Source organism: Dendronephthya gigantea, unplaced genomic scaffold (assembly GCF_004324835.1).
Source record: "Dendronephthya gigantea isolate DGI-Jeju-01 unplaced genomic scaffold, DenGig_1.0 000168F, whole genome shotgun sequence".
In the NCBI taxonomy this organism is placed as follows: domain Eukaryota; kingdom Metazoa; phylum Cnidaria; class Anthozoa; order Malacalcyonacea; family Nephtheidae; genus Dendronephthya; species Dendronephthya gigantea.
Window position 1 is genome coordinate 275,627 of NW_021163178.1, and position 25,101 is coordinate 300,727.

At 35.4% G+C, this 25,101-nt stretch overlaps 2 protein-coding genes across 2 annotated transcripts; one reads left to right on the forward strand and one right to left on the reverse strand.

The window, feature by feature from the left end:
* The first annotated feature begins 8,575 nt into the window (after positions 1–8,575).
* On the forward strand, positions 8,576–10,474 carry LOC114537885 (contactin-associated protein like 5-3-like). The gene is made up of 3 exons (XM_028558996.1): positions 8,576–8,902; positions 9,076–9,133; positions 9,866–10,474. The coding sequence occupies exons 1-3, from the start codon at positions 8,576–8,578 to the stop codon at positions 10,471–10,473; spliced, it is 993 nt and encodes a 330-aa protein (XP_028414797.1). The 3' UTR covers position 10,474.
* An 11,844-nt stretch (positions 10,475–22,318) lies between these two features.
* Positions 22,319–22,903, reverse strand: LOC114537892 (neurexin-4-like). Its single transcript, XM_028559004.1, has one exon. It carries the CDS (start codon positions 22,859–22,861, stop codon positions 22,319–22,321), a length of 543 nt encoding a protein of 180 aa, XP_028414805.1. The 5' UTR covers positions 22,862–22,903.
* Positions 22,904–25,101: the final 2,198 nt, after the last annotated feature.

Below are 25,101 nucleotides of genomic sequence, written 5' to 3' on the forward strand. Positions count from 1 at the left end.
TATGTTCAAATGATATACTGTCATAATGTGTACATGCCATTGTTACTAAGGCTGTCAAATGATATGGAGGAAAATCCAAACCCTAGGACTATAAATAGTTGATGTCGATATAGTTGATGCTGTCTGTACAGTACATGCTGATTTTAATCAGAGTAATGAATTAATTTTTGGTACAAATGCTGGTAAACAGTGTGTGGCTATGTCATTGTATGCAATTGTTTACAGAGAAATTAAATCGGTGAATATTTGGGATCAGTCAATTCTAAACACAATTTTAAAAAGTGGAAATAGTTTGTATGGTGTTATCAGCCAAACTGTAAATAAAAGTTATTTATTGTTAACTGATGTCCCTGAGTTTGTGGATAGAGATAATCATACTTTTAATTTGCAATATAGTGATTCCTTTTCAGGAGCATTATATTTAAGTGAGAATAGTCCCCCATATGTGACTCTTGAGCATGCTTTGAATGAAGTATTTTATTCTCCAAACTTTAAAAGCTGTTTGCTTACAATTGGTATGAATACTGTTGCAATTATGATGCCCTTTCCTGATGTATTTAAGTGTTTGATTCACACTCAAGAGATTTATGTGGAAGACCATCAGCATTGGGTTACTGTGTTTTAATATCTGTAGAAGGAATAGAGAATCTTAGACAGTATTTTCAATTAACTTCAAGATCCAGTGAAGAAAATATTGTGTTGCCATTTGAGTTAAAGGGTGTAAAATGCATTAATTGTAATATGATACAGTTGTATGCAAAAGATGTTACAAATTCAGATATGACTGATTCTACTGAGCTATTTGAACAAGAAAGTCAAACTAAACCTGCAAAAATAAGAGCTTATAGTAATTTGGGATGACAGAATGAGACCATGCAACAAAAAGAAGCCATACTTGCACAAAATAATAATGCTAAAAATGCAAAAACACAACATGAAACTAGTCAACAAAGGGAAGCTAGGCTTACAATAGAATAATACAATAAAAAATATAACATAATTTTTATATTTTGCAATAAAATTGATTTCGTTATAACTGAATTCAACTGGCTATAATTTTTGCCATTGCGTATGGCATTAGAAAGTAAAATTATACGCATTAGTTTATATTTACTCGCCACTATAGCAGCCTGTAGCTGAAATTTTTTGCTAAGCTATAGCTTTATTGCATCCAATGTTTTGCAAAGTTTTAGAGGCTACCCACATGTACGCATTGCGTACCTATTTTTCTAATAGTATACAAATAATACAATATATTATATATGGTATTCAAAAGAATAAAGGCTAGCTAGTATCCATATGTCTATGCATATGTGTATTCTGTAAGTAATCTATGACATGCAACATCAAACGGTTTGATGTTGCATATGTCATAGATCACTTACAGAATACACATATGCATAGACATATGGATACTAGCTAGCCTTTATTCTTTTGAATACCATATATAATATATTGTTTCAAACCTCTATAATTATATTTCAAATCCGACCTTTGTATTTCAGTGCATGAATGATAATTAATAATGTATCATGAGTCAAACATTAGAAATTACTTACCAGTAGCTGTAGTTTGTTAGTTATGCTTTCCCTAAATGATATCTGGGCACCAGGTTCACTTCCAGGTGTGGGTTTTATAATGCAGGTGCTGTTTAATTTGTCTCTGCATTGTTTGACCAAATACGACTTGGGCATTCCGTCGATGACCATACTAACTTCATGTATGAATGCATCACTTACTGAGAATTTATCCATTAGGAAAAGCAAGGATTCCACCTTACACTTTTCATCCTGTGACTGATTCTCATATGATTTCCATGGTTTATTCAATGGGGCTGGTAGGGAAGTTTCTGTTTCTGGAGTACTGGACAATGACTTTAGTGGGGATTTGGGAGCCTGTGGTGGTGCTGTTTGTGGTGTCTGAGGAACTGTGGTTTGAGAGGTGGTGGGCTCTGGGATAAATGGTTTTGATGAATTGGATTCTGTAGCTGGTGAAGGCTTTACAAGATACTTTTTACCACTTTTGTCACAGAATTGCATGCTGTCAAGCTCAAGTCCAAAATGTGATGCAAACTATAGTGCCTTTTCTGCCCTGGTTCTCAAAGCTTACATTCATCTTTTTTGTTGTCTTTGTGAAAGGTCGGCAAAGTTTTTAACATTGTGTGGTAGTTCACTGTTCTTTTCTAGCTGTCGAATATAGTTTTGCATGTTTTCTTTGTCATTTTCCAGGTTACTTTTTTCATTTTCCAGTGCTTCTTTCTGTTTAGAATGTTGTACCATAATTTCTTCAAATAGAACTCTTTTCTCTTCCTCAAGGTTTTCATATTTTTTCTTCCAGTCTTCCATGCTTGCATTTAAACCCATGAACTCTTTTTCCATTTTTTCCTTTTCCTGTTCATATTCACATGCAGTAATAACATCACTAACCAAAATTGACAATTTTGAAAAATCTTCCAAAAATTCATTTCTTTGGGTTTTAGATCCAGATCTGCTAAGCTTTTTTACTTTTTCCTTGGTTTTCCAGCATAAAATTCTTACTTTCTCATGAATGTGCTGCGAATCTGCTTTAATCTTAATGACACTTCCAGGGATCAGAGAATTAATTATATCTATGTAATTTTCCTTTGCTGGCTCACCTGGCTGATTTGAAAGGTTGAGCAATAAGGAATTTTTTATTGAGAAGGTATACATTACTTCATCTCCTGCAGTTGCTTGATTGCGGACATAACGAAGCTTGTTCTACGGAGTTTCACCATGAATTATGAAATTTAATTCCTGGTCAGTAACTGGTAATTCAGACATTACGGAGTTTGTAAGAGTAACAAAATTTAGAAGTAAGAAAAAGTGTTTTTTCATATGAAATTCATATTTCGAGCCTTTTTACGCAGGAATGCCTGGCATCCTGGCCGATGCGATTTACATAAATTATGTGAGCATATTGAACATATTTTACAAATTGTTCTAATTTATTCTAACGAATCACAAGTGAAATACACACGATATATCACATTCTAAATACCCTAAAATGCGACAAAAAAAGTTTGAATATGCCTTAAAACCATGGCAACAAGTCAAGGCTTGGTTGCCTAGCAAATATGGACGATGAAAAACAATTTCAGTTATTTTTTGAAGAGTTTTTGGGGAAAAAGGTCAGTTTTGATGAAAATATAACGTTGAAATTTGCTGATTTTGAAGCTAAAAACCGCAAGAGATATATATTCTTCACATTTTTGCACTGATGGGTGTTGAAAATCATCGCTCGGAGTTTAGAAAACCGATAGAACATTTTGGTTATCGTGACCCGATCGCGCAAAAATCTTACAAGTTCAACGGTCAAAACAACTTTCGACGCTATAAATGGTGTTTTTCTATACTTTAATAGCCGTTGGCTATTTCCTGCAAAACCGCAAGAAGTATTAACATCTAAATATCATCCATGATATCAAAATATCAAGTTTTACGTCTAAAAACAGAATCAGATGGAACATTTTCACATTTTTAAAAAGTTTAGAGGTAAGACCACATTTTTAATATAACCCTAATAAAGCCGTGTGATTTCGCGTGGCCATATTGTTTTGAATCTCTCGAAGTCTGTGTATCTACCGCGCGTGCGTGTCCAAAATTTCTCGCCATGCTGTGAAAGGCTTTTACACCTTTGCTTTAACTTCAAAAAGTGTTTTTGAAATTGTAATTTGAATTTTGGTATAAAAAATACACACTATATTTATAAAGTATAAATAAAACTTTTAGCCGCCGGTGTCGACTGCAATTACAGAATAAAATAACATTTGAAGTTTTTTCTTTGTCTGTGAAGGTTTTGTACTGTTTTAATCGTTTAAAACGTCGATTTTGAACCGTTACTTAATTGCTGGCATGATATAATGCAGCAAAATTGAACGGGCAATGTTTACTTACACTAGCTTTATGATTATTTTTGTACTTAATGATGGAAATATTAGCTATAATATACTCAGTAAAATATAATAAGACTGATTTGAGTCTTCATTTGTGTCATTTCATAATATAAGTTTAGGTCAGGTTAACTCAGGAAATTGTGTACTTGGTTTGAAATAGCGAGGGGTTGCTGCATGCATGTATTTCTAGTATATAATAAGAACATGAGGGGTCCCAAAATAGATCCTTGTGGGACTCCGCATATAATTTTTTTGGCTGAAGATGTATAGCCATCAACCACGCAGACTTGACTGCGTTTCGACAAGTAAGATTGGAACCACTGCATCTCCAAATTTTGAACGCCAAATTGCTCGTGCAACTTCTTTAGTAATATGTTATGATCAATACAGTCAAAGGCTTTCTTAATATCAACTGAAATTAATCCGGTTATTTCTCCATTGTCTATATTTTCGAGCCACTTATCACTCATTTGTATTAATAAGGACAATGTCGAATGTTTTGGTCGGAAGCCCGATTGAAAACGTGAGAGCAATGAGTGACCTATCAGGTATTGATAAAGTTGACCAAATACTTCTTTCTCAAATAATTTGCTTATTATAGGAAGAATGGATATTGGGAGGTAGTTCTCACATTTCGTTCTATCTTCTGATTTGTAAATAGGTGTTACCCTAGCTATTTTCCAATCGTCAACAAATATACCAGATAAAATTGAAAGATTAAAGATATAAGTCAGGGATGGGGTAATAATATTGCTAGATAATTTCAATATTTTTGCAGGGATGCCGTCAACCCCGGTGGCTTTGGATGTTTTTAGATTGTTTAGGTTTTTCAGAATGTTAAATTCAGTGATTATGTGAAAATGAAATTGTGAATTTGCCTCATTAGAGTTACGGTGGAGGTCTTCGTTATCGGATGAACATTCACATTCTGCAGCAAGGGTCGGCCCAATATTAACAAAATAGTCGTTAAAATGTTCTGCTATTTGTTGGCGGTCATATAATTGTTGCCATTAATGTTGATTTCTGCAATATTAGATCTTTACCTTTGCCTAATAAGTTATTTATCAGTGACCAGGTTTTTTTCATATCTTTAGCTAGAGAAACTTCCTTAATTTTTGTTTGATGATAGACTGTTTACGTTTTGGCCATTTTTAGTTCCGAGTTGACTTTATTTCTCTCAGATCTATATATATTCCAGTGAACCTGAGAATTATATTTCTTTGCTCTCTTTTTATGAAAGTCTCTAGATCTGATTAGATTTTTGATGTTGGAATTTATCCAAGGGACAGAATTATGCTTAAGACTTTTGTCAATTAAGGGTGCATGCCTGTCAAGAGTTTCCAGAAAAAAAGATTTTCAAATTTAAATATGCCAACTATCGTTTGGATTCATGCACTGTGTGATTATGTACAAAGGTATTTTAGATAGTTCATCAAGAAAATCGCTTTCATTAAATCGTTTGAAGTTTCGAACTTTCGAATAGGTTTGTTTATATTTTGGAACATTGATATTTTTAACCGCATAAATTAAACTGTGATCTGACATTCCTATGTCAATAACACCACTACTGCAGATGTTGTTAGGCTGATTGGTGAATATCAGGTCAATCAAAGTTGATGATGTAGTGGTTGTCCTAGTTGGCTCCTTGATTAGTTGTTCCAAATTATACAGTGTGCTCAAAAATTGTAATTTATTGGTACTTGAGTCATATGGTGACTTTAGCATGTTACAATTTATTTCACCTATAATAAGCAACTCCTTGTTTTCAGCATCACACTTACTGAGAAAAATTTCAAAGGAATCAAATGATTTCATCTCTTAATTGGGCGGTCTATACCATACACTAATAAGAAATGATCTACTTCGTTGTTTAGAGATCTCAATACAAATCATTTCAAGATCACCGTAATTCAAATCCTTCCTTTCGTAGAAGGAGTGTATCTCTCGAATGTAAACAACCACTCCACCCCCAAATCTATTACGATCTCTACGAATCATATTATAACCTGAAATACTTATTTCACTATCAGTTACCGTATTATCAATTTTAGATTCGTTTATAGCAAAAACATCAATTTGAGAGTTGGGTCATATTAAACGAAGTTCATCAATATGTCTTAATAAGCTATTAATATTGAGACTGGCTATTTTCAATCCCTTTTGAATTATTATTTCATGCAGACAAGAATCTTTATCACCTGAGTCAGACATCTTATTGTTTATCGATGAGTCTGAGGCATGATCATTTTCAACAGCTCCTCCAGTGGACGAAGTTCTTTCGGAAAACCCCTCGCACTTGGTCGTGGACTTTTTCCTCTGAGAAATTTGATCAAATGAACCGCCATTAACGCTGACCCCTTTGCATTAAGATGTAGCTTAGATCCATTAAGACAAGTACCATCTATGTTTCCATTTTCAATGTAGGTATAGCCCTCTTGTAAGCATAGTTCCTTTAATAACTCATTGGTTTCTTGCGTCTTTAATGTTACGTCAAAATCCTTTCTTATTATAAGGCTGGATATCCCGATTCTAGCTTCTTTGAACTCGCTCTTTACTTTTGAGATTAGAAGCTTAATATTATCTAAACATTCATTGCTGGAGTCTGTCATTAAGTTATTGGTACCAGCATGTATAATTACTTCTGTAGGTGGAAAATGAATGTGGGTTGATACGACTTCATTTGCAATTTCCTCTGCTCTCTTTCCAGGAAAAAGAAAATCTAATATATGTATAGACTAAAGAAAGCCGCCAAACTGTGAGATCAGTGAATGTAATTAACATTGAAGCGAGAAGTCAAAAAAAAACCGTCGTGGACCGACATAATGGTAAAGGCTCGTACAAGAAAAAGATTAGATATAAACCAATCCAATGTGCAGGTGGAAAAATATGTAATTATGACAAGAATGACAAAATATGGCGTGAAGACACTGAATATATCTGACAGACAAGAACACACTGCGTGTTATTGAACTGAAATTGGGCTGTACAGGTGGAGGGTGAAATTTAACTACGGCTTTCAAAGCTTGGCTCAGCTTTTATATTTATATTTGCCATGATATTTGCCATATTTTCTTTAACGTAAAGTAACTATAGTAGGTAGAACGGTATCATAACTAGTAGAAATAAAACGGCTCAAACATATTTACATGATATTCATATATTCACGTTCTGAAATATTATATGTGAAAGCTCATGCAAAGATTATACGTGACCTCATACGTCTCATCATGAGATTATACGTGATCTATACATCTCATACGTGAAAGCTCATGGAGAGATTAAAGGCCGCGGTTTACACTAGCAAAGTTTCTGTGCGTACAGTGACGTCATCGTGTATGAGCACAGTGTTTGAGCAGAACTTCGGAAAACACACAGTCCAAGGTCAAAGCACAGTATTTCCTGTTGCCCAGACAACAGGTCAAAGATGGACGACCGTAAACGGAAAGCGCTTACTTGTTTTTTTGTTTTTTTCAGGAGAAATGAATGAAACTTCGGTCGACATTTTAATTTAGTTTTGACTTATCCGCCACAGATACAGCTTGAGTTTCCCACGCAATAATCTCGCAAAACCCACGAGTGGCGGCTTCTTTGAAGTTTTGTGTTCCCGTTCAAAACATATATGTGCGCACAGAAACTTTGCTTGTGTAAACCGGCCTTAACCCTCATGTAAAATTATGTGAACACTTTCAACATATCAGATTGTTGATGGAACTTGTTTACTTTTATAAAAATATTCAGTCGTTTCCGTAACTATAAACCTTACTTTGATTATCAATATTCATTAAATTATATAGACATGTAATAAATGCAAGAATATTCACCATGCTGTACTTTAGTATGGAATATTGCAGACCCAAGTATTTGTAATTAAAATTTTAATGACTCTTAATTATTTATTGCATGCTTAATGGGTAACTGTCTTAAGCTTCCTGCAATAAGAGGGATTTATCTTATTTTAATAAAATTACAAAGGCGAGTATTCGAAATTCTGGTCTATTTGAGTAACTTGAGGAATATCAAGTAGTAATCACTTAAGCAGATTTTTCAATTGCATTTTGTCAGAGGACAGGTCGCACTGGTAGAAATTTACGATGTAGTGTGCAGACGATCGAGCGTGTCTGGCTATCCAATACTTGGAAAATTACGTCGCTGGGGAGAAGAAATTAAGCATCCAACTTGATGTGATTAATATAATCTTGATGATTAACTTAAAAGTCTGAGATCGAAAAATTGGTCAACGTCTTTTTTAATAAGACAGACTAATTATAACGTTTGTTGCATTATTATTTTCTCTCTCCGAGGCGATAATGTTTTCGGCGTGCGGCTAGTGCTGACCTATAAACTGCACGTTTATAGCAGCTGAAAATTCTTGCCAACGTATGAAAAAAATAACCACGCTATTGTACGATGAGATAAGTGTTCTTGATTAAAAATGAGCAAACATGAGCAAAAAAAGAAAAAAAAACAAAAAAGAAAAAACAACAACAAAAAAAACATGAGCAAACATTTTAAGCACCAAACACTGAATATTATAATGCAAATGAAATATTAATTAAGAGTGCCTGGCCTCTATATATTAAAGCACACGTTTCACGACGACAAGCGTCACAAGCGTACTCTAAAACAAGTGGAAGACTACTCTTATATATATTTAGTTTGAGAATGGCTGTCTTTCTATGGATTTGTGCGTTAGTTTTAATCTCAAGGATACTCCAGCCGTGTGAATGCTCAGTCGCCCAGGCTTCATTTCGCACAATTGATGGTAGATATTTAGCGAATCATGTCATCAAAACAAAACACACTGAAACTGAGTTAGAATGCAGTATGCATTGTGTTGCTCATGGATCATGTGTGTCTGTTAATTACAAAACATCTGGAATCGGTAAAGGTCGATGTGAGCTCAACAGCAAGACCCTTCAAGACACATCAGACGATGATAACAATATGAACAACAACACTTATTTCAAACATCTTTATATAATCAAAAAGGTTAGACAACATTTTTTTCTCTGACAGATATAAACCTATAAACCCGGCATCTCTCGGATCATTATCCACATTTCAACATGACTCAATATAATAATGTTGAAGATGAAAAATATAATTATAATTTTTACTCGAATGGCAGGAGTGTTTAAGACATAGTCTTCTTGTTTATATAGGTAACTTCGAAACAAATTGCAGCGAACAGTGCACAGTCATCACAAAATCTCTCTACAGGTATGAAAATTTATGGTTTACGGATGAAATAACGAAAATATATATTTCAGTAATTAAGAAGCAGATAATTTTCGAAAATTAAAACGTCCCCACTCCATCGCTGCGAGCATTCTTATATCGGATTTCAATTATCCGACTAAAGAGAAGTAAACTTAGCTATAGAGGTTTACCTAGCTTTATTGCTAGAGCATATCGGCAATGTTTCGTGCATGCAGAACTTATGTGTTTGCGATATTATATGTATATGAGTTTCATCTATATTATTTTCATCTATGCAAACCTTGTAGCTAAATCATACTCGCTTCACATATTGTTAGTCGCAGTCTTTAACAATGATACTGGATTTTGTTCTTATCATCGCATACTATCCGGATTTCGAAAGTCAGAATCATCCATATGGCTCATGCGATGCAATTTCAAAATTAATGAATTAAATTAATATTAAAAAAAATTTCAAAATTAATTATATGCCTTGTGTAATCATGCATGGGCAAATACTGCAATTTCATTGGTTAAGAGGAGTGCGTTAATCATTAATCGTATTCGTTCTGTTACCAATATATACATTTTATGCCCGGCATAAAAATACAAGTTTCAAAAAGTATCAAATGTTTGCTACCCACGGACTAGTTAAGATTATTCCCGTTTCCTCGCTATACAGGATTGAGCAACTATTATAGATTATCCTCAAAAACATTGCAGTAGTAAAAAATTTTTTATCCTGATCTACAGGGATTTCAAATTTTGTCAACAAATCTTGCACGACTTTACGAACGAAATATCCTTTAGCTGATAGTGGAATGTATTCCATAAAGCCTCAAGGACTCAACCTCACGGTTCAAGTGTTTTGTGACATGACTTCAAAGAATGGTGTTGGTGTGACAGAGATTGGACATAACAGCGAAGCAAGAACATTTGTGGACGGATATAATCCTCCAGGTTCTTACAAAAGAAAGATTAAATATGATCTTTCCATGGAGCATATTGTTGCTATTATCAACCAGTCGAAGAATTGTGAGCAGTTTTTAAAATATGAATGTCATAATAGCATATTGTTTAGAGATAAGGATAATGGTTGGTGGGTATCGCGTCAAGGTTCAAAGATGAATTACTGGGGTGGAGCGGCAGTCGACAGTGGAAAGTGTTCATGTGGAATGACCAACAGCTGTGCAGGTGGAGGAAAATGTAATTGTGACAAGAATGATCACATATGGCGCGAAGATAGTGGATACCTGACAGACAAGAATACGCTGCCTGTTACTAATTTGAGATTTGGGGATACTGGTGGGAAAAATGAACATGGTTATCATACGCTGGGGAACATTCGTTGCTGGGGGTAAAGATGAAACTTGTCATTTGATTTACATAACTTTGATTATTATCATTTGCCATTTTGGACGCAAACCAACCAAGACTTAATATTTGCCAGGCATAAAAATTTTCAACAATAAGAATTAATTCACTATCATTGCACGTGTTTCGTAGTTTAAGGAAATGCATTTAGAAGAAAGCAGAATAACGAAAATATTTGTTTCTATTGCTCTATAGACGGGAAATAGTGGACGACTTGCGCTTTAGACTAACTTTTGATCGCAGTAACTAGAAGAAAATAAATCACCCCAGCTAGAAAGATCTTACTTAAATTAGTAAAACTGCCAAGTTTGGTTGCAAAATTTTGTAAAATACGGAAAATATAGCCATGCGAAGTTGGCAAATTTTGTATACTTTTGTATTACGTGCGGAAATGTGTAACTAATTTAGTTACAAACTTCCGGTCGTAATGCAAAAGTATACAAAAATCGACAACTTCGATTGCGTATATTTTTCGTATTTTACAACAATTCGGAGTCAAACTTGGCAGCCTCACTTATTTTAAGAAGCTCTTTCAGAAAATGTCCTTTTTATTGCTGTGGTAAGAAATTAGTCGAAAGCGCAAGTCGTCCACTATTTATATTATGCATGAAGGAAGGTTATAGGGTTGCACGTGGTTGCGCCAAAAACGGATCATTGACAATCACTATGCGCAATGAAAAGTAATGCACTAGAGTTGTTGAAAATATAATGATCGCTATAACAAGTAGAATGGAGTTAGTGACTTTCTCCAGAGCACACTATGCAGAATAAAAACTGAAGAAACTAAAATTGTAGCTTTGTTGATTCTAACTTTTGAGCGGTTCAATTCCCCATTCGGCCCCGTTGATCCTGCTTCCAAGTAATTAGTTTTACACATCAGCAGTTGCCACCATCCTAGCATTTCCTCCAATCTGACTGGCTGCATGTAGCAGCTGGCAACAAGTCAAGTCTCAACACGCGCAAGTATACCGATCTATAATTGCAAATTGACTTGGAGATAAAATTGATTATCACAAAAGCTGGGGTTCCTAGTAACATATATATTTTCTACTGCACGATTATTGTATTATGAGTATTATCGACATATTAGACTTAGTGACTTAATTCTTCAGGCATATTGTGTCAAACGTCATATTTTATGCACGTCTGTTATGACATTTTCGTGACATACTTTTAAGAAAATAAAGATAAGATTTTTTATCGACAAAAAAGTAGGTTAAATATTTACCGAGGAAGAGTATACTATATACAGATGTTTCCTGAAAAGCACTTGATATATATGTGAAGGGGTGCTGACTAGCTAACACCGAGAATAACGTCGAAGTAAAGTCCTTTTCTGGCGCTACCGCAGAGGATATGAATGACATTCTTTCTCCCGATAAACTGGTTATACATATCAAATATCTTAGAATATTAATTATTAATGATTTAATAAATAATTAACCAATTCACACAATAGTTATAGCCTATGGAACAGTTAAGGGGCTGCATGCATGGCAAGGAACCCAAGATCCCTACACGCGTAACTATACAACACGACGAAAATAGAAACTGCATACAAATGCCAAACTGACTGGGTGATAAATGAATTTTCATATTCGAATATTTGACCCTCTTTTAGTCTTCATGAGTGAGTAACAATAATTTATTCTTCTCATTGCCTGACGGTCTCACGTACAGAGTGAAACATTTGGCAACTCAATTTCTTATTTTCACAGATTTCATATATACGTAAGACTGCATAAGTCTTTAAATGTATTTTATTTATGTGATTACATGACATTACAACATTCTCTCTATAAATGAAAATGTCATAAACGTTATACAATTATAACTGTATAAAAATATTTAGGAAATGTCAATGAACGGAATTATTAATTCGCTAAAGAATTGTGTAGGCGTGCATGCATGCGTTGAGGTAAGTCCCATCAAATGTCAAATCGTTGCGTAGACTAAGCTCCAGCTTATCCAATGAAATTATTGAATTAGGCCAAGAAATAAAAAGTTGAGCGTTTTTTTGAAAGTCGCAAAATATAACTTTAGGTTGAAGATATGCGTATGTAGTTGGTCTCACAATGGCTGACACGGTGAGTATTTTGGCGTTATTTTTCCTTTCAAAAATAATAGAACCAAGCGAATGCTTAACTGGTACCAAGCAAGCTCTGTTCAAAGCAAATGCTGGCAAGTATTTGGCGAATCATGTCATTGAAACAAAACACGCTGAAACCGAGTTAGAATGCAGTATGCATTGCATTGTTCATAAATCTTGTGTGTCAGTTAATTACAAAACATCTGGAATCGATAAAGGTCGATGCGAGCTCAACAGCAAGACCCTTCAAGACACATCAGACGATGATGAAAGTACGAGAAACCCCGAGTTCAAACATCTTCATGTAATCAAAGAGGTTAGTTCAAACAACTGCCTGTAATCAAATATATGTTATTTCAAACCAGGGGCCGGTTGTACGAAAGGCGGCAAGCGATTTTCAACCGTTTTAAACATGCCTGAAAAGCAATGAAATTACAGATTTGGAGCCGACAGTTATGAAAAAGTTTTCCCAACATAGGAATAATATGGTTTAATCTGGCTTACGCCGAAAACCAACGAGCAGTTTCAAAGCGATTGAAAAAAACCGCTGTCCGGTGGATATCGTTATACGCTTTTCGTTCAACTGGCCCCAGACCAGCAAGTGCTTGCTGCGAACGAATAATCCTGAAAAATATGGGAATGGCGCGATTGTTTACGACATTGGTTGCCTTTTTTACATAGATATCTACGAAACCAATTCCAAAATGTAAGCCACAGTCGTCACAAAATCCCTCAAAAGGTACGAAATCCATTGTTTACGTGTGAAATAATTGAATTTATCCGAACGGACTGGTACACGTAGTCAAAGAGCTAGAGCAAAGTTTCATGCTCGCCGGACTTTTTTATCTCTTATAACATTTTTGACCAAACCATGCTGTTTAACTTCTGGTTTTACTCGACGACGATTTCGTTCTTATTTTCAGTTTGTGCTTAGCTATCATCATTAAAATTCAAAAATAGAAACGTCAATATAGTTATATATAAAATTAATAGATAATATATCACGTAGCATGATGTATAGGGATAAGTATTCATTTGATTTTTGTCAAAAATATGTACAGGTATAAACTCCAATACATCCTTTGTATATTTTTGTTCCGTGATTTTAACACGAGACTATAGCCTATCAACTAAAATTTCTTGCTATTATACATTTTTTTGACATATTTCTGTCATGCTTCCTTTGCATGTCGATAACAAAGTTGACGACAAACGCCAAACACTATATCTTAGTATGCAACAAAACACGAAAGTCCCACGGATAAAATTCCTCAGTTCTGATGAAGAAAAAAATATAATAAATATAAAATAATGTAATTTTGGAACAGCATAAAAATAATAATTATGTCACGTACGTAGCGTGGCATATTGTCCATATGCATGGGTGAGTGTTAATTGATGTCTAATATAACTTTGTCACAAAAAATTTACAGGTACGTGTAAACGTCTATAGAGACCTTTAGTTTGACGTTTACGGCAAACGCCAAACCGCTAACAAAGTTTGTGTTTTAACTCCACTATCTTTAAGTGTGCGGCAATTTCTCTAAATTACAAACGTTCTGTATAAAACTTGTGATGTTCAGCAGCAATGTAAAAAAGCAATAGGCTATTTCTGATGTAATTAGAAAAGCAGCAAATTCAGCTTTGCCGTATATGTTTAACGTTCGCCGTATAAAATTCAATGCCTGAACGGCTGAGGGTGTATGCAGTCGTTCAAGCATTAAATTTTATACGGCGAACGTGAAACGCATACGGCAAAGCTGAATTTGCTGCTTTTCTAAATACATTAGAAATAGCCTATTGCTTTCTTACATTGCTGCTGAACATCACAAGTTTTGTGTAGAACGTTTGTAATTTAGCGAAATTGCCGCACACTTAAGGAGAGTGGAGTTAAAACACAAACTTTGTTAGCGGTTTGGCGTTTGCCGTGAACGTCAAACTAAAGGTCTCTTATAATTTTACACGTACACGTCCTTTTGTTCCTTATAATGTTAAACATGAAAGTAATGGTAATTCAACTAAAATTTCTTGGGTATACTCAGACTCTCAGCATGTGGAAAAAACGTGGTCTTCTAGAAGAGCGTGCATGTTTTAAGCTGTGTTACGTGCATGTTTTTATCATGGGTCATTCGTCGATAATTTTTCCCGGGACAGTCAAGCGTCGCCTATAGACTTTTTGTCGTGGGTTATGTGATAATGTGATTAGTTATCTCTCGGTGATTATTCATCATGGTAGGTCTCTGACAGTGACGCCGAGCTCTGAAAATCAAAAGTGATACTTTGTGTATTAAGTGATACTAGCTATATGTTATTACGTGATATTATCTGTCTTTTTTCGAAGCTATTTCATGTAAGTAGATTGTTACAAAAAAATTGTTCTGCAACATGTAAATACAACTTTTGGCCATTATCAATTCTTAATTAGCTACGTTTCTCTGCAGGCATGAAAGCTTAAGTGAAGAAATAGAGTAATAATGGTTTTAGAATCAATCGGTTTTGTCGCTTTTAGGCAAACTGTCGCGCGTGATGACCTGTAACATTGAAAAACAAGCCCAAGCAAAGATTAATTTAATTTTAAGAACAAGCAGGCTGCAGGTGGTCATGTCAATTCATTCAACCTATAATTCCTTTTTGTTTTTAATACACTGCTTCTGCTGATGTTTGAAAACAGATTTACTTCTCACTGAGGGGCGTTTGTGTGGGAGAGTGAGGGGAGGGGTATGGAGACATGCTATAAATGCAATCAACTCATGTGAAGTAAGCGATGAAATTATAGAAGAGAAGTGAAAGTAAACAATATGATAGCATATTTGGTGCAATAATCAGGAAGTAGTCTTATCCAGACTTTATTGCTTTAGTTGTTGAAGGGTTTTTTAATGTTTTATACACAATAACAATGTTACTGTCGGGATAGTTATAAGCTGCCGCGCTTTACATGCATGGCCATGCAGAAATCGCTGACATGAACTATGCAGATATTACCGTAAATAATTTGCATATTTTTTTGATATATCCTTCAATAGACCTTTTTCGCTTGCATGCAAATTTCAAGTCAGAAGCATGGTGTGAAATTGTTAAGTTTTGTTGGCTATTCCATGATCACAAAATCTGAAATGGGTTACTTTGCATTCTGTTACTGCAATATAAATTATATTGCGTAATCTTAAATTCCGCAAAATTCGAGAAAATCGTTTAGTATTTGGTCGTTTCTTGGAAATCAAAGCATAACGAAGCCTGGGTAATGTTTTGCTATAGTAAGAGTTTAGATATCAACTCTGCATTTTTAGTATGTTTTGTATGGTATTGAGCGTGATAAATGGCTAAAACTTTTGCTTAGAAATACAAGAAGAATATTGATCAAAGTATTTTAGAAATCTACCTCAAAATATTTAGAGTAACTTTTTCTGTAACAAGCAAGCGAGGCAAATTATAACCGACCTAGCCAATAGAATTATATTTTAGCGTTTTAGTACTTTGTATTGTACAGGTACAATTGTAGTGCTTTCTATTACATAATTTGACACCCTATGCAAATTTCAGCGGAAGTAAAGTGTTAATTATGACCGAATTTTCTGCCATGATATTATGGCAGTATGCAGGACTGTAGCTAGACAAATTAATTGGGAGTGTATATTCATATATTCATGTTCATATACCTTAGGAACTGTGAATGGGTTAAAAACCAAAATCGTCCAGTTTAAGTATACTATAGTCGAGATTCTTTGCAAACATGTTCCAGCGGTAACAAAGTCCTTATCCTCATTTACAGGAATTTCGAATCCTCAACAAATCTTGCTCCACTTTAGGAAAGAAATCTTTAGCTGGTAATGGAATATTCCATAAACCTCATGTACTTAAACTTCTCAGTTGAAGTTTATTGCACATGACGTCAAAGAATGGTGTTGGTGTGACAGAGATTGGACATGACAGCGAATCGAGAATATTTGTAGATGGATGTAATTCCTCGAGGTTCTTACAGGAGAGAGATTAAATATGACATTTCCCTGGAGCAGATTGTCGCGATTATCAAGCAGTCGAAGAATTGTGAAAAGCTTATAAAATATGAATGTTTTGGTAGCATGTTGTTGACAGATTCCGATGCATGGTGGGTATCACGTCAAGGTTCAAAGTTGAATTACTGGGGTGGACAGTGGAAAATGTTCATGTGGAATGACCAACAGCTGTGCAGGGGGAAGAAAATGTAATTGTGACAAGAATGACGCGGCATGGCGTGAAGACAGTGGATACCTAACAGACAGGAATACGCTGCCTGTTACTGAACTGAGATTTGGCGATACAGGTATACGTGACGGTGTAGATGAACGTGGTTATCACACACTGGGAAAATTAAGTTGCTGGGGATAAGAGATGGAACATCAAACCTAATGAGATTAATATAATCTTGTGACCTGATTTAGTTATCATTATTCGATCACCAAACTAGACACGTAATAAAGAAGGAAAACATGGAAAATTTCTCTCTCAGGACGTCATATTATGTGAAGAACTTGACTTCCACTCGTAATTATGATTTTACTTTTTGTTATCTATGTATTGCTTATTCGCTAAATGGCACTCTTTTAAGCTTGCATGTCAGGAACAATTAATTTTCTTCATGTTGTCTTATTTCAGTATAATTAGTTATTACAAAGATGCTTACTGAAGGCTCTGGTCTCTGATTGTTTGAACGAGCTCGAATTATTAGGCAGTATTGTTGGACCACTGCACCTTGCCTTCTTGTTTAGCGCATAACTCCGAAAGAAAACTATAATTCTTTGCAAATGCTTGTTTTACAAAAAGCGATGGCATCTCGTCACGAAATAAAATAACCCATTAGGTCTTCTTATTGGTCTTTAAAACAAATACAATACAACACAATCTTGGGGAAACATTTGTCATCTAGTCCCGAGTACACAATACCGACAACCACAGAACCACACACCCCACCAGCAACACCATCTACCAGTGATTTAAATCCACTCCCCCCTCCACCCAGCAACCCACCCCATACGTGTCTTTTACTTCCACAATAACTCGCAGTCGTCGTGTAATCCTATGCCCTGCCCGTTGTTTGGACTAATAAATATATTTTCTGTCTGTAGAGAACACTTTTCCTGCGCTATAAAACATTGTGCATCGGAACGTCCACGCACACGGACATTGATGTACATTTTATATCGAGCTCTTGACATTTTTTTTTGTTGCTATTTAAAAAGGAAGCATGTTCTGGGCTCCTGTAGCGTGCCCAGGTCTTCCGCTCTAATTCCAATATGGCTGCCATATTGTAGTCTGTTTATTACAATGTTAAAGAGTTGTTTACATTTATTACAATACTGATTGTCTGAAAAACGGCATATTGAACACAATACTTATTATTGGTAATTCGGTATGGCTTTAAATGAATAAGAGCTAGAGTTCCTTTCCAGACGATGAGACGAATCTGAAAGGAGTATGAAGCAGCTAGTATGAACGTGAAAACAAGGATACCACAGGCAAGGACACGCTGTCTGTTTCTGAACTGAGATTTGGCGATTCTGGTAAAGATTATGATCAGATTTTGATGAGCGTGTTTATGATACACTAGTAAATTACGTTGCTGGCGATAAGAGATGGAACATCGAACCTGATGTGATTAATATAATCTTCTTGGGCCGGTTGTTTGAAAGATGGATAACTTATCGAACGGATAAGTCCTATCCATGGGATAAATTGCTTGGATAGTTATCCATTGGATAAAAACGCGTCGCACAAAGCATGGATAATGGAGTAGACAGCTATCCAGTAGATATATAAGTTAAAGTTTACCCGGAGGAAACAGGATTTTCCTGAAACTTCGTACCACAACGTCAGTTGTTGCTGGGCGTTTATAACATTGTCATTGAATTCATAATCATTATTATTAGCTACTGGAATGGAAAAGACTTGAAGAAGTTATTTGCTTGAACTTTGCACTTCACATAATAGTGATTTTATTCTGTATCTAAAGTCGCGTTTCTTTTGTAAATCTATATTTGGATGTTTTTACTTTCTTCTGTATTTTTTTGGTCATGTGGACATTGTCGTGACTCGTGACTGTGAGGATCTTCTCCTGTTTGTTTGTTATCAACATCTTCCTTATCAACAACTTTACATCCATTTCTATATTAGAGCATTCTGCCACTGGCTAAAAAATTGTTAGTCAGAGTTGCTATACACCGGCATCATTTAAATGAAGGCCCTATTTATCAAGTTATTTTAAATTATGTTGGAGTTATTAATCAGGTGACATCCTTTCATTTTGCTAACTGTTAATAGTTCCTTATTGATTTCGCGAATTTTGGAATTTGCATTGGGAAAGTCATTGCGGACTGTTAGCTCGGATAAAGAAATATAGATGTGTGTGGACAGTTTCCTCTGATTAGATCACACAGGTTACCAATAGCGAATGTAAACAGATTTACTAGTAGTCATAGCCTGTCGAATTTGTCTTGACTGTATTCGCTTAATCATAGAGTCCACAAGAATAGAGATCTTAGAACGAGGGGACGCCTGATTTCTATTTTTAATTCTATTCGATTGGTCCTGCACTTAAGGCGAACTAGATGTATGGGAGCCTTGTGTATTCTCACTGTTGTTATTAAGTAATGGACTGGTTTGCTGATTTAGTCGACTCAAGTCGTCAGAGGCATTAGTGTTGTTTACGTTTTTGTTTACTAGGTCAAGTTAATTGCCGTTCGTGAGCACTATACTCGCGATCATGTTAAACGGGCATTATACCTGGTCGAACATTATTGTGTATGTGTATAATGCCACTACTGTTGGAAACATTATAATGTCTATATGATTGACAAGCCATTTGGCCAGATGGGGGTACGTATGTTGGCGTTTGAGCACGTGGATTTACGCATTTTTGTCTAATTTGAGTGACAGGATTAACTTCCTTGTTATTTACCCTTTCTTGACAATGATGAACATCATCATCATCATTATCATCTAGGCTTATTGCGCCAATGAGGCGCACAGGGCCTGAATGATGAGCATCATCGGTTGTTAAATCAATTTGCATTGCATTAGTTTTGGTTCCTTGTCCTGTGTTAACAAAATGGCTAGTACGGTCATATACATGCAAGGAATTAGGATCTTTATCTCTTTCTATTACCTGAATTACGATTTTTAATGCCAACCGTGATGAATGTCTTTCCTCTTCACCTTTCATCGCTCTTTGTTTGAGAGCCGCACATTTAAGATTTAAATCTTGAAGTACCGATTGGTGTTCGGTATTCATTCGAACAACTTCGTTGACAGATTTAAGCGTTGTAAAATAGCCATTTCAAGCTTCATACCTTCAAGTTCCATTAAAATTTCACGTCCCGGACATATACATGTCGTTTGACCACAATTACCTACGGTGTTGGATGCATCACTGACTGCATCTTGCACTTCGGCTCCATTCTGCGTTTGAACATCGACCGTATTATCGAACGACCCTTGTAATTGCTTGCGACTTTCCATTGCTTTTACCAGTTTATTCCTAATATTTTCGCAATCGCTTCCCTGTACCTTCAGACTTAATGTTTTCTGATGAAGTTTAATAATAATATTACCAGTCGAATTGTCGAATTGTCGAATTGTTTAGTAGAGCCGGCAGGCGACGTTCGTTTATCAGATAGCGAAAGAATTTCAACAAATACCTTCAGTTCTTCAAAGTAAGCAAGCCATTGATGTTTATAACCCTCTATATGGTACAATATTCCATAAATGGCTGATCAGAACCGCTATCTAATAAGCCACAGTATTCAAGTAAATTTGAGTTGTTTGGGACAGCTGAATTATCCGCCATGATAGCTAAATCACAGTTGACAATTGCAAATAGATCACAGTTGACAATTGCTATGTTCCAGCAACTTCGGATTATTTAAAAGCAGTAAACATGCACTTAAGCGGACCTTTCAAAATGGTCGCGAGTTGTTTTTCTCAAACAGGGGCCGGTTGTATGAAAGCCGGATAGCGCTATTCACCTGGGGCTGGTTGTATGAAAGCCAGATAGCGTCTATCCACCGGATAGTGTTTTTTTCAATCGCTTTAAAATCGCCCATTGTTTGCTATAACTTTGATTAAATCTTAGTATTCTTAAATCAAGGATCCTCTTTAAATAATTGCTGGTTCCAAAAATGAAATTTTATCGCTTTTCAAGCATTTTTAGAACGGTCGAAAAAATCACTATCCGGTGGATAGCGCTATCTGGCTTTCATACAACCGGCCCCTGTTAGTGGATTTTTCAATCGCTCTAAAATCCCCTGTTGTTGGCTGAAACTTTGATTAAACCTTAGTATTCCTAAATTGAGAATTTCCTTCGATAACTGTTGCTTCCAGAGCTAAAATTTTATTGATTCCCAAGCAATTTCAGAAACGTTAAAAAAAATCACTATCCGGTGGATAGCGATATCCGGCTTTCATACAGCCGGTCCCTGATCTTTAAGCCTGGTTTTCATCATGTCGTAATTCTTCGGTGATGGTCTACGATCTATTGTCGGTGATCAATAAAGTATCTAATTTTCTTCAATAAACAAAGGATTTTAGGCATCAATGACCACCGACAATAGCCATCGCCGAAAAATTATGACATATGAAAACCAGGCTTTATAATTTGTCATTAATGTAAATATGCAAAATGCGTTGTAAGTAGAGTCACATAACATGCATTTTCATCTCGAGCACTGATTAAATGACAAAAAAATGCGCATTACTCCAACACACTTGAATTATAAACTCAAACAGAACATTTTACCCAACTGAAATTTCCACACTTATACATGCAAAGCATGCAACTGTGAGGCTCACCTCAGTCAATGTAATTATTACAATTTGTGACTTTGTAAAATGGACGACTTGCGCTTTAGACTAAATTCACACCTCCGCGATAAAAAGGACATTTTGTGAAAGAGCTTACTAAAATTGTTGTAAATTACGAAAAATATAGCCATGCGAAGTTGACGAATTTTGTATACTTTTGTATTACGGCCAAAAGTGTGTAACTCATTTAGTTACACATTTTTGCACGTAATACAAAAGTATACAAAATTTGCCAACTTCGCATGGCTATAGTTTCCGTATCTTACAAAATTTCACAGCCAAACTTTGCATTTGCACTAACTTAAGTAAGATCTTTCTATAGCTGTGATGATTTCTTTTTTTCTAGTTACTTCGATCAAAAATTAGTCTAAAGCGCAAGTCGTCCAGTGGGACGACGATTAACTAATGCATAACAACTGGTAGCTAGCTACGTGATGTTTTCAATGTTTCAAACTTGTCAAAATTTCAAGACGTTATTTTGAACTATGTTTTGAAAAGTCATGATGCACTATATGCCTTTGAGAATGAATAATTTTAACTACGCTTAACTACAATAAACGGGAACTACTTTTTACTCCCTGGTTTAGTGTTTAAAGAATTTCTGAAGCTCAAAGGCGCTCAGATGGCCGACTATAATGCAACGTAGATGACTATGTTTTGTTTTCTCACAACTAAATTAAGAAGTTGATTAGTGTTTGCTCACAAGTGCATGTTCATGCATTGCATTGTGGACGATCGCCATACACAACTTTATACTGATTTTTTTATAATAAAGCATGCAGTTCTAGGTTTATTGAATAAAGACTAGTTTTTATTTGTCTTGTTTAAAAAATTGAAGATAATGAAAGTTAGATTAATCAAGTCAGAAGATCATATTAATTACATCATCAGGTTTATGTGATTTCCATTTCTTATCCCCAGCAACGTAATTTCCCCAGTGTATGATAACCGAGCTCATCTATCCCTTTATATGTACGTGTTGTATCGCCAAATCTCAGTTCAGTAACAGGCAGCGTATTCTTGTCTGTCAGGTATCCACTGTCTTCACGCCATACTTGATCATTCTTGTCACAATTACATTTTCTTCCTGCACAGCTGTTGTTCATTCCACATGAACACTTTCCACTGTCGACTGCCGCTCCACCCCAGTAATTCATCTTTGAGCCCCGACGTGATACCCACCAACCATAGGAATTTTTCAACAACCCACTATTAAAACATTCATATTTAATAAATTGCTCACAATTGTTGGACTGGTTGATAATCGCGGCAATCTGCTCCATGGAAATGTCGTATTTAATCTTTCTCTTATAAGACCCTGGCTGTTCATATCCATCTACAAGTGTTCTTGATTCCCTGTCATGTCCAATCTCTGTCGCACCAACACCATTCTTTGACGTCATATTACAAAATATCATAGCTGAGTGTCCGTGCATGGAAGTTATACGATACATGCCGCTATCGGCTGTTTGATTTTTTTCTTGTAATATTGAGCATGTACTTAGGAATTCTGTGGAATAAGAACACTTCGTTATTAGATGTTTATTATCTAGTTTTGCATTTGCCCAAAAAATTGGATAAGTTGGAGGATTTGTTATATATAGAAATTAATTGCGGCAGAAAATTATAGGAACAACAGCAAAAAGTAAAAAGCTTGCTTACACGAAAAAAATATTTCGCTAGGCTTTTGCTGATATTATTCGTCTAAAAGTGGCTATAAGTTCTTTAGGGCCTAGCTAGCTAGCGATAGCTTCGTCAGGCGTTTACCTGCCAATATTTTAAAACCTGGAACAAAACTTGAAAGTTCAGGTCTCCGAGTCTTATATAGAGGTTAGTAAATCAAAGAAAAAGCAGCTTTTTGTTCATGAAAACATATATCAATAGCATCTCGTCGACTATCGGCTCATATACGACTCGACCTCGTGGTATAATTGTTAAATATAAAACCTATTCTATCTTATTTGTCCATCATGTACGTATCAAAACGCTAGAATATAAAACAGCCAACATACCTTTGACTACCACTCTTACAAGACATTGAATACCAAATGATTGATGTTTGCTTTTGTGCGTGTAATTGTAATTCAGTGTGTAATTTCCATGAGAGAACCACCCACTGGTTTCGTTTGGATTGCTTGAACTTGGAGTGTTTGGGCAATTGGGTTTAGGTTCTAGCCAATTAAAAAAGAGATTTCCCCGAGCTTTGACAAATGCTTCCATTGTTTTTTTGGCATGGACATTCACAGGCTAAATAAAAAATTTAAAAGTTCTTCATGCGGAAATTCAAAAATGCATAAGGGTACATACTTCCTATGAGACTAGTCAAGACAAGAGGCAAGTCAAGTAGAATAAAAATCATACCAAATATTTTCCCGAGTTGTATAAATGTGGACTTATAATTATTTATTGATTTTGCCTGGAATTTTCATGATCAAAAGATTTTCTGTGGGATCAATTTTTGAAACTTGTACCATTTATTTCTAAGCATTTTCCATTTTTTTCTGAGAACAACGGAAGAAAAAGTACTTGGGATGTAAAAAAACCTAATAAATACTCACGAGTAATGGTAAATTTAACAAAACATTTAAAGCGAATGATCTTGTCATCACTTTTGTACGAGAATGGATAGGTAATGACGTGTTTGCCGAGCGAGAAATGTGCGGGAGACGTGACGCCAGGTGGATCGACTGGACCTCTCTCATAATTAGAACACGTGACTTCGGGTATTGTCCAATTGACCAATGCTGTGAGTCCACCAGGTGTAGCATATGCAATAAAATCTTCATCACGTGCACAATCACATACTCCTTGAAAAAAAAATAGCTCCGGTTGCCGGTTGTTTTTAACTCTTAAACATATAAGAGGTCAAAAAGAACGTGCAAGTTCCAAGCAATAAAATTATAACAGTGGTTATGTATATATGAATTGCTATTAACAGAGGTAAAGAAGGTATTATATTAAGGAAAATTGCTCAAACAAATCTTATAATACAGCCTTGCCCAGTGAACTCTATGCAACTGGAGCGATAACTCCTGACAAACATCCCTATGTTAGCTTGAAGCCAAACTAGTTTTTCTGAGTTATGAGCTGAAATATTTGACGCCACACGTTGGGCTGTGTGTCAAATTAAAGCCATTGAAAAGTTATATTTGGTGTGGAAAACAATTAACAACCGGCAAAAACCGGGTAATTTTCAAATATTTTTTAGATATTACCCTTTAAGCTAAAGCCTCGAAATTTCTACACGAAAGATAACTTTTTAATTGCTTTAATTTCATATACGGCTAAAAATTTGGCATCAAGTCTTTCAGCTCGAAACTCAGGAGAAGTAAAAAGCACTGGCTTTAAATTCTCCCCCTTAGCTAACGTCCCAAAATTTGCCAACTTAATGTGGCAGTATTCACTACATTTCTCAGTCTTTCTGTAGAGTTCTACATTTAGTTTTATAGAGAATATCTTATTATTGTCCTATATCCTCGATAGTTATATCCTATATCCTCGATAATTGTTCGAGATCTAAAGAGACCTAAAGTTTTCGTGCAATTTTCCCTCAAGGCTGCATATTTAAATTAAAATAAATTTTCTATAATTAATGAATAGTTAAGACTTACCCGGATATGCACAAATAGCATCAACGATTTTATTCACATCTTCGTCTAAGTTGTCGGATATAATTTGTTTAAACATCGGATGT